The sequence below is a fragment of the Panulirus ornatus genome, chromosome 17 (genome assembly GCF_036320965.1).
Source record: "Panulirus ornatus isolate Po-2019 chromosome 17, ASM3632096v1, whole genome shotgun sequence".
NCBI classification, from domain to species: Eukaryota; Metazoa; Arthropoda; class Malacostraca; order Decapoda; family Palinuridae; genus Panulirus; species Panulirus ornatus.
The window spans coordinates 52,063,682-52,074,784 of record NC_092240.1 but is presented as its reverse complement, the minus strand read 5'-3'; the positions used below and the strand labels follow the sequence as shown (position 1 = coordinate 52,074,784).

At 36.7% G+C, this 11,103-nt stretch overlaps 1 protein-coding gene across 1 annotated transcript; it reads left to right on the top strand.

The window, feature by feature from the left end:
• Positions 1–11,103, top strand: LOC139754761 (glycosyltransferase 8 domain-containing protein 1-like). The gene is given in 9 exon segments (XM_071672535.1): positions 1–154; positions 1,558–1,712; positions 4,020–4,143; positions 5,015–5,156; positions 6,492–6,658; positions 7,060–7,182; positions 7,185–7,326; positions 9,410–9,522; positions 10,730–11,103. Coding segments are annotated over 9 exon segments (1,164 nt in total). The 5' UTR covers positions 1–129; the 3' UTR covers positions 10,903–11,103.

The following is an 11,103-nucleotide window of genomic DNA, read 5'->3' as shown; positions in this document are numbered from 1 at the left end:
CGGTGAGGAAGTGTATGAACACATTCGGACAGCGGTTGTGTTCCAGGTCTCTCAAGTTGCAGAAGTTGGACGTCCAGGGAATGTCACATGTAACCCTCCTGTCTGTCCTAGAGTGTGACATACCACATCATGGTGCACACGAAATTGAAAATCTGTGAGTAAATGGCCCATTTTGTCAACAGTAGATGGGAAGACATTACGGTAGAATTGAAGGAATGTCGAACACTCGATATTTGATACATGAATTGGCGTATCTTATGTAGTTATTTATTATAGATGAATTTGATTTGTAATAATTGCTATTATGGTCTTGAAAATTGACGTAATTTAACCGGGTAGTTTCGACAATTCATAATAAAAGGGGCCGTCGGGGAGAGAATGAAGGGCTCAGGGTTAACCTGCTTCAAATATCTCCAATTTGAATTCTATTTGACCAAACCCCTAACTGTTGGAATGGCGCCGTGGGAGATGTACTATGTAAAGACCTGGCAATTATAGTGATATGTAAAGACCTGGCAGTTATATTGATATGAGATCTGGATTTTATTACAGGTATTAGGGCTTTAGTGGGTAAAGTTTTTCCTTGTAGTAATCACATGGTAATTTTTAGGGACTTGCTGCTTGTAGTCGATCATTACTGTGGAAAATAATATAATTGGAATTACCGTAGTCTTTATAACTCTAGATACGGTACCAGTTTAAGGGACACCACAGAAATGACTTTTGGATTTGGAAGAAGATCATATTAATGGATTTCTTATACTGCGTGTAGTGGAAGTGATTTAGTCAGCTTTAGTTCTGCAATGCTTTTAACTTTCTTTATCAAGTGATTTTGCTATGGCAAGATATTGCCTCATGATATATCAAGAAACTATGCTACCTTCTCGATGTGCTTCCATATCTTGTGTTCACTGCATTGCATTCAGACAGTTAGTTGTTACGCTCTCCATTATCTCATATCATCCGAAGTGAGGCCCCACAGTCTAGAAGGATGAGAAGAAGCAACAGAAAGTTTTTTGTAACTTTTTCTACTTTCTAACTTTGTCGTCTTATAGTTTGCCATGGTGTCTGTCTCTTAAGTGGGTTGATAGTATAAAAGTAGAATCGATCATATTTGCCATGCTCAAAATTTCATTAGCAGTTCCCCCCACAAATGCAGCTTCTCAGGTTTAGGCAACATACCATTTTTTCTGAAACTTGCATATTTCATATATAAAATTCTTCATGAATTATTCTTAATTGTATGGATGGATGATACTGGATCACTTATATAGAAATAGTTACTAACAAAAGTTTTGAGATTTTAAAAGCTGTGCAGTAGGATGAAGATTGCTTTACTGTATTACTTTTATTTTAGGGGGGTGGGAGGTCCAGAGCCCTTAGAGTTAAGATTTACAGACCTGAATGCTGCTTGAATATTATCTGATCAGGTATCACATTTTTGAAGTATTAGATAAATTATGGAAATTGAAATTACTTGTGGAGTATGCAAGAGAGGGGCACTCTTATATGTAGCAGTACTTATTGAATATGGTAAAGACTTGCGAATATTTGCAGGTGTGGTAGGGGCTGGCGTTGGCTGGTCCTTATTGCTTATTTATGTCCTGTCTTCACTAAAATGGCAACCAGGAGACATTACTGATTCCCAGCAGCGCTCTGTACGTACTAATCAAGCAGATAATGTTCCTTTAGCTCGGGCTGCTAAAAGTCATGTAAGTACTTTAAGAACAGTAAACTTAGCTATGCAGGTTAAACATAGTGTATTTGAATCAGTGATGCAGCATTGTCATCTTTTTGATGTGTTATATTTTTAACTCTATGTAGAATGAGTGCACATAGTCTCACAGTTCATTCATAACTGTCCTTTGTTTAAGTGTGGAAAAGAGTAGAGTTCTACACACTTGAAGTTGAATATTTTGTATATTTTTGCTTTTCATGTTTCATATTGCACACTGAATTGATTTCACAGGCGAGACTTACAGTTCCATTAATCCTTCTAGTCATTAATACAAAATGTCTGAACTGCTCATAATGCATATTTGATTTCATTCTGTGTCTTAAGCAATACCCCTAGTCCTGCATTTCTTATTATAAGAATCCACCTGTCTTCTTTGTGGTCTGATTGATCCCATTGTGGAGTGAACTGTGCTCATCTTAAAACTTTACAATTCTTTCATCTCCCTTCATGATTGTAACCATAATGTTTTAGGTTAAGTAATGTGATTTGCAAATGACTTCACCTTGCCTTGTTCAATTCTCATATCTTTGAGACTTAATCTGTCTTTTCTCCTATTCATACTGTATAATGTATGTTATTCATCTTTACTGTTTTCATTTTAACCCAGTTGTATGGTATGTTAACAGAGACAGTTGTGAAAGTGTTGCACAAAAAGTGTGTAGCAATTTGGCATGAGTGGATGGAACTGTAGTTCAGATTCTCAAGGAAGTGGTAGACACTGCTAATGATTGGTTAGTAAGCTCTTTGTTGTTTGTATGGCCCAGGATAAGGTGTCACAGGAATGGTAGAATGCATGTTTAAAACCTTTGTATAAGGGTAAGAGGAGAAAAAAACGAATGTTTGAACAACCAAGGTATACAGCTATTAAATATACCTTGTAAGGTGTGATGGCATACACAGAGCATCTGACTAGGGAAGAGCATTGTGGCTTCAGTAGAGATGGAGGATGTGTAGACAAGGTGTTTGCTTTGAAGGATTTGTGTAAGAAATACCTGGAGAAAGAAAGGGATTTGTAAATGGCAGTTATGGATCTGGAAAAAAGCATATGATAAGGTTGACAGAGATGCTCTCTGGAAGTTGCTATAGATATATGGCATGGAAGGGAAGCTGCTAAGTGCAGTAAGCTTTCGATAGGAGAGTAAGGCATGTGTGTTAGTAGGAATGGCAGAGGGAGAGTGGTTCCCTCTGAAGATAGATCTGTGTCAGGAATGTGTGATGCTATCATGGCTGTTTAATCTATGCACCAGTGAAGTGGAGTAGAGGATAGATTCAAGAGATTTGGATCAAAGGGTGGCTCTCCAGTATGGGAGTTGGTTGGGGAGAATATACCTCTGTTGGAAAATCCCTGAGAGAAACTCCTGAAGCTGTTGTTACAGTTCTGTTGGAAAATCCCGAGAGAAACTCCTGAAGCTGTTGTTGCAGTTTGAGAAAGTGTGTGAAAGGTGAAAGTTGAGAGTTAATGTGAATAAAAGTCAGGTAATGAGGTGCAGTAGCAGGGTGAGATAGGATGGTTTAACAATAAGTTTAAATAGAGAGGACCGGGAAGGAGTCAGTTGCTGTAGACAGCTGGGAGTGATCATAGCAGTGGAAGAAACCTGAGAGGCTGAAATAAGTCATAGGATAGAAGAGGAAAATGCGGATGAAATCATTGTCTGTAGAGACAAAGATGGGTATGTTTGAAGGTATAAGTAGTCATGATAGTAGTGTATGGATGTGTCTTAGGCCTTAGATATAAAGGAATGGAAAAGGGTAGATATGTTGGAAATGAATTGCCAGATGATGGTATGTGATTTGAAACAGGTTGATTGTGTAAGAAGGAAGCATGTCAAATGTGGTGGAAGCACTTCAGGATGAGAGCGTTGACTGGGATATGCTGAAATTACTTGGGCATAAGGAAAAGATGAGCATAGAAAAACCAGCAAAGAGGATGTATATGTCAGAAATATAGGGAGTAGGGGATGGGAAGCCTAGAAAGAAAATGGAAGGATAAGATGGAAGCTCTGGGATATCTGGGCCTGAACATTCAGGAGGATGGAAGGTCATTTTTGGATAGAATGAGTTAGATGAATATGGTATATGGTGATGACATGCTTTGATAGGGTTGCATTAGGGCAGTTGAAGTGGTGAGGCTAAACATTGGAGTAGTCTGTGAAGTTTGGCCGTGAATGGGAGACTGGTATTGGTGCATCATTCATAAAAACTAGAGATTACCTGGTACCTCTTCAAGATGAAGGCAGTTGGGTTTAGAATCGATGGTGATATTCTGATTTTTTTCTCAAAGGTGCTTCTTGGTGAGCTTATAGAAGCAGGCAAAATCAATAATGGCAGCCAGCCTAAGGAAGTGACTACAGTACAGAGAATATTGCCACAAATGGACAGCTTTGACAATGGCACACAAACCCAAGGTTAGTATGATGACGCTATAACAAATTAAAATAATAAGATGTATATATCAATTTGGATTAAGATTTTTTTTTTTCCTCAGCTTTATTCTGTTTAGATAAGTCCTCTATTTACCCTTTTGCCACACCCTATCGAAACTTTTCAGAGTATTCAACCACTTCTCACTTGGCCAGTGGCATGAATAGTTTACAGTATTCATCACTGGTCATCTCATCCCTCATTACATTATTTCATCTCACTCATTTGTACTGCAGTATTTCATCTCACTCATTTGTACTGCACCAGTTTATCTCTTTATTTTCAGGAAATTTATTTTTCATCTTTCTTCACATATCCTTATTGCCGTTTGCTTATTGAAGGAGTTTTACCCAATATTCCTGCTTGTACATCCAGATTCATTGTCAGCCTCTGATGAAGTGCAGTTTCAAATGCTTTCTACCAGTTGATATCTTTGGTCTGCGATGAAGATCATTCTACCTTAGAAATTTGAGAGATATGTGATGCATGAGTTCCTTTCTGTGAATCTGTGTTTCCCCTAATTATGAAGTTTCTCCATTGCAAGTAGTCATTCATTTACTTTCTTATTATCTTTTTTGGCATTATAAAGATCACATTTATTAGGGAGACTGATCTGTAATTCAGCAGTATGTGTGTCGAGTTTGGATATATGCCTGTTTGTCTGTTTATTTGTCACTCTCTTTCTCTATGTGTATGTGTTTATTTTTCTCTCTTTTTCTCCTACGTACACTGTGGAATGCATTTATGAGAACTTTCACTTCTCAGGGATATTAATGACTCTTTATACTTTTTTTCCAGATGAAATATCATGAGAGCTATGTTTTTAATCTTCAAACAATATGTCCTTGATTCTAGGTAAAGTGGTGAGAGTCATCATATCTGGTGATAGTGACACCCTATTGGGTGTTATAGCAGCCATGAACAGCGTAGTCACGAACACAAAATCTCCTGTCCATTTCTATGTTACATTACCAAAGATCATCATCCCAGATTTCAGGTAGGGTGATGAGTTAATACCAGAGCAGTGAAATGTGTTAAGGAAGGCTGCCATGACAATTTGCTTTCATGAAAACAAAGGAAAATGATTCAGGCAGCTAAAAAGTAAGCAAAATGAATAGGTGACACCCATTCCCTGTCACTATATGCTTCAGAATCTCTCATGTGACAACCATTTGAGTCATTTTCATTTTTATTTTTACTCTACCAATCATTAGCCCAAAGTTTTCGATTTATGCTCACGTTCATGACTTTCATGTCTGTTTTTATAAAGGTGACTTTGCACTATGAAATATGATTTATTTATTTATTATACTTTGTTGTTGTCTCCCGTGTTAGCGAGGTAGCGCATGAAATATGTTACATGTGAATTTTGTATATTTTTGTTTTTTCAGCAGTTCTTGTGACAAATTTCTCCATCCATTGCTGTTTTCTCAGTTCTGATACAATACAAATTCTGTTTGGTCACCCCTCAAGCCAGCTGTTACTGTACACTGGGTTACACTTTTGAAGTATGGGTTGCAGTCATCTTATGCTTTCTGTGATCTTATTTATTTGTAGTTTCTTATGGTACTGTAAGGTAACAAGAAAAGAACGTGTTAATCCACTCTTTTAACTTTATTACAAGACTATTATTTTTTTAACAATGTGCTCACATCTGTAACTGGGTGCATTATTGTGCTGACTGCTGTTTATAGTTTTGTATGCTATAGTAGTTGGTTGCCTGAGTGTTCTGTTTCATTATTTTCGTGGGAAATAACATTTCATACCCGTACCATTTATTGTTTACATCTGTTGTTTATTATTGATTGCCAGCTATTTCTCCAAGCAACCACAGACCACCCTCCCACAGAGTGGCAATAAACATCAACAAAGCATGTGACACTGACCCCGGACATGTCCTTACACTTAACATACTTTGATGCCACACTCCACAGCTGTGACTGGGAATGCAGTAATGTCAAAGAATTTCATATTCCAAAGGAGTCCACATATATGTATGTACTTGAAAATAGGGGCAATAGTAACAAGAGTGGGCTAGGAAGTGGTAACAGGTATAGAAGAGGTGTACTTAATATTTTGAAGAACTGTAGAATGCATTTATTGATAGGATGTGATGAGTTGGCTTGTGGAGTGAGAGAATTATGGTGAAGAGAGATGAGATTGTTAAACCATTGCATAGGGTGAAGTATGGCAGAGCAGAAGGAGATAGGACTGCAAATGAGTTTCTTAAGAGAGGAGGTGACAGTACCATTGATTGGTTAGTCTGATTTTTCCAAGTTTGTGTGGCCTGAGGTTTTGTTCTAATGACTTTTATCTCTCTATTTCACTGAAGGAAGTGGGTGGCAAATACAAAGCTGCACAAAGTAAACTACAGCGTTCATCCACATGTCCCTCAGATACCTAAGGGAAAACCGCACTTTGCCAAAATATATTTACAGACAATATTTCCAGAATTGGATGGTAGATTCATTTACCTAGATGCAGATGTCATTGTTCAAGGTAAGAATAGGTTAAAGTTGACTGAAGTTCATGTAGATAATCTTACTCATTCAGTAATGTCTTCTAATAAAATAGATATTTTATGCAGATCCATTTAATGAAGGAACATTTTAATGAAGAGGCTACACATGTAGCCAAATATTAGGAAATGTTTGAAACAGGAATTTTGTGACACAACTTCATATTGGTCATAGCTTATAGTATCAAGGATTAGATATTGTTGGTTTCCATGGAAATATGCAGTCATATTCAAGTGAGTGCAAATGTTAAGTACAGACTAATTGCCTTGGTTTTAATAGTTGGTCACTGCCACTTTACCAGCAAAATAAGTAGTTAGTTATGCTTTTACAGTTTCTTTTTAATGTCTCTGTGCAAGAACCTCATTAGTTAAGTTTTTTCAGGTGATGTCAGTGAGTTAATTGATGTACCAATGAGAAGTTCTCATTTTGGTGCTTTCTCGGAAGACTGTGCCTCAAGCTCTAAACAAGCTAGTCTGGCGAAGCCTCGATACTCAGCACATATCAACTTCAGCATCCAAAGCTCAGAGGGGTCAAGATCAAACCCAAAGCATGTACCTTCAACACAGATGTCTTTGTTGCAAACCTGAGTGTTTGGAAAAGCTCTGGTGTTTCATTTCAGTTGATGGACTGGGTTAATAGCAGCAAAGAGTAAGTATTGGTATTGTCTTTGCATAAGAATTTACATATTGTGTTAGGCATTATGAACCACACTTTCAAATCCACGGGATGATTAGGAGCAAACCACCTTTGACATCATTTACACAACCTCAGCCCATTCCCATTATGTTTACCTCTCCACGTATGAAAGTGTTTTTTGCTATTTGATATTAGATATGAAGTTGATTTGTCTACTAGCGATAGTCAGTTAAAGTGTTTCTTGCTGTTTAACATTGCATATTAAGTAGAATTATTGTGACCCATATTTGTATTCATGCCACCTTTATTAACAATGTGCTTCCGTTGAATCAAGATAGTATAGTTGTATATAATGTTTTGGAGAGTTTTCCCCAAAACGTGTTGCAGATAAACACAAGCCCTGTCCATGACCACCTTAAATGAAAGGAAAACTAAAAAGTATGAGAAAATGAATATAGACCTTACTTGGAGCTCTTCAAGTGTTTGTCTTTAAAAAAAAGGTTATTGGTAGAGGGAAAGGAGGAAGAGATTTTCACAACTTCACTTCATGAAAAGGAGGTATGGTATCATAACGGTCTGCCCTTATGAGGCTAGTCTCCACATCGAAACTTTGGGAAGCAGCAGCCAGTCATGTGATGTAGGTGTAGTCCTTAGTGGCTGGGATGAAAGCAGAAAGCTCACAGGAACAGTGGCTGAAATACTCCCTGTAGAACAGACACTGGGCAGCAACACCACAGTGGACAGAAAGGGAAGATTGAAGAGTGATGATGATAGCAGGAGAGTTCATGGGATGAAAGTCTTTTGATTCTGATCTGGCTAAGAAGGAGCTGTAAGAAGAGCCACCCGGAGTTTGTGGGCAGTACTTCATACTGGGGCAAATGAGACCCCTTTAATTATGGAATGATAAGTTTTCAGTAAAATAAGCAGATCACCTATACATCATCTCCAGCTTTTGGAAGGCAGAATTTGTGGCATCCATTATTTAGGTTGTTCAGGTCAGAGTGGAGGATGTGGTTATATCGAACTTGTTTATGTTTTTGCAGAGTTGAAATGCAATGCTCTGAAATCTATACAGGTGGTGAGAAATGAGTTATGTTTAAAAAGAGATATGATTTTGTAAAAACTGCATTTTTTCACAGTTGACTTGAGCCAGTTTACTGCTTCCTTATTTTTAGTTAGATATATAAGATATTATCAGAGACTGTTATGGGAAACATTTTTATTCATCTAGGAGGAGCTTGTACTGGACTAAAAAACTGGTTGCACTGGCTCAACTTGGCCTATAATTCAGAGCCTATGATGTTGGAAAGGTATCTTTGGGAGCGCTAGTCTTTGTGAAAAATCTTTCTTGGAACAAGACTAACATCAAATAACAAACAAGGTCTTTTGTGTTCCTTTAACACTTTTGTTGAATTATGCCTTACTCTAGAAAATCAATCTTTTGTAGTGCTGGGCTTACCAACTTTGAGCTGCACAGAGATTTGCTGTGTGCTGCAAGATAACCTTATATTAGTACCTTTATTTCTTTCTTTTCACTTATTTTGATTTTGATATGACCTTAGTTTTATTCAAGGAAAAGTAGATCTGTGTAGTAGTTCCAGCACAGCTTTAGTAATTTTTTGGACCCTATGCAGCTTACTATGAGTCAACATTGTTGAAGGTATTTTGTTGGTTATTGTTAGTCAAATATTTTTTTCTTGTAGGATTAAGAATTTTGTTAGATTAAGGTACCATAATTTTCAAGATGCTACATCTGGATTAGTGGTAGTATTATACACTGAAGTGCCTTGTGTTTTTACAATGTCTTTGTCAAACTATTCTTGTACATTAAGTGATTGATATGTTGTGTCAGGGTAGATAAAGGACTCAATACTAAAGATTTGGTAGAGGAATTGATTAAAACTGGTTTTTGTATGACAGTATGACCCCATATGAATAAATGTACAGCAGTACTCTGTGACTGAAGTATTTGGGAAATTTTTTCTGCGAGCTGCTTTATATAAAAATGTGATATATAAGACATTGTACCTAGATGAAACAAAATATTAGATGGAAAGTGCAAAAATTTAATCAGATTCTCATTTTTGGCCCATAGTGACCCCATTTATGGATTGGAACCAGAGGCGGATGAGGCAGAGGCAGCAATGCTGATTGTTATGTACAAGCGTACCTCACCCCTCCCACACCTTTGGCATATTGGAGACCTAGGTGAAGTAGCAGTTATAACCTTGTTGTCATTAGACTTTATCTTTCAGAACGAATTATTTTAGTCATCTAACCGTTTTAAACTTTTTGGCTTAATTTTGTTCTTGGTAACCAAAACATTTCTTGCTTAGGTAAGATAATTCAGATTCATTAACCAGATCAGTTTTGCATAGAAGGGTAAAAAAATTTTGTCCAGTGTTCATTTCTGCTAAACAGTTTTCTCATTAGTTGACACTATTTGACAACATTGTTCTTTTGTCTGACTTTCCTCTACTGTCCATGAAATTTTAGGAAATAAACAAAATTGAAAGGGATTCCATAATGTCGAGCATGCTGGTGCTTTCTCACTGATGCAGGAAATAGTAAACATGTCTGAAATAATGACAATGAAAATAATAATAGAATAGCATAAACACCACTGTACTATCCTGACATACAGTGAATTGACAAAAGTATGAATTCTGAGGTAAAGAAGAATAAGTGTTGGTAATTAGGACATAATTATATATGTTAAATCACAGTTTCTCCATAAATTTGGCTAATTATATCATTTCAAGAGGTTGTCCATCATCGTTGAAGGGCCTTTATCACCTCAGATGGGGAATATATTGGCCACTGTGAGAAAATACAGTTATTGTCATGTTATCTTTCTTCTGATGTTTCCATAGTTGATGTAACCTTGAAATACCGTAAATATTCAAGTCCTTCTCTACAAATCTCATCCAAGTCTTGTTTATGTCATGCACTCATTACCACGGGACTCCAAATTATTATAGGAATTTTCATTGATATTTTTGTTGGTTGCAAGTGCTCCTTACATAATTGAACTCTTGAGCAGTGGATGGACATTGTAGTTCAAGTATTTGTTTGTTGTAAAGATACACACTAATCCTTGGGTGACAGAAAACATTGTCAAAGCAGAATGCCAGTCTTAAGCACTTACATTTAGTTAAGCAGTCTGGCTAACAAACTATTGTCACTAAGGAAACTTAGATGAATTACAGCAGTAAGGAATGCTTTTTCTTTTTTAACATTCTGGTATGTCTGTTCACATTATGTTGATTTGATTTAGTAGGGCATTTCCTTTTTTGTGTGTTTTCTAGTTACTTATGGTGTTAAAGAACTATAATGCAAATTTTACAAAAAAAAAAAAAAAAATTGTGGATAAGAGTAAATTGATGTATTTAATAACATTTTTTTTTTTTCATAGGTGTATCTCTGGGAGCAAGCTACTCAAAACACTTTATTCAAAAGGCTAAGTTGTTACACTGGAATGGTCACTTCAAACCGTGGTCCCGCAGAGCTGCATTCATGGAATGTTGGATGAAGTATTACATTCCTGACCCTGGCAAGAAGTACAAGCCAGTCAAGATATCTATATAAAAAGCGAAAGAATACAGCAGACTAGTTTTGCCTTCTTAAAGCTGAAAGATACTCATTACAAATGGCTTGATAATTATTGGTGCCAAGGAAATGCTTGTGATATGTTTTTGTAACAGGTGATGTGCTAAGCTTTAATTGAACATTTGTATTGATTAACTTTAAGGCCAACTTGATTATGAAAAATGTATTTTCCTTCTTGTA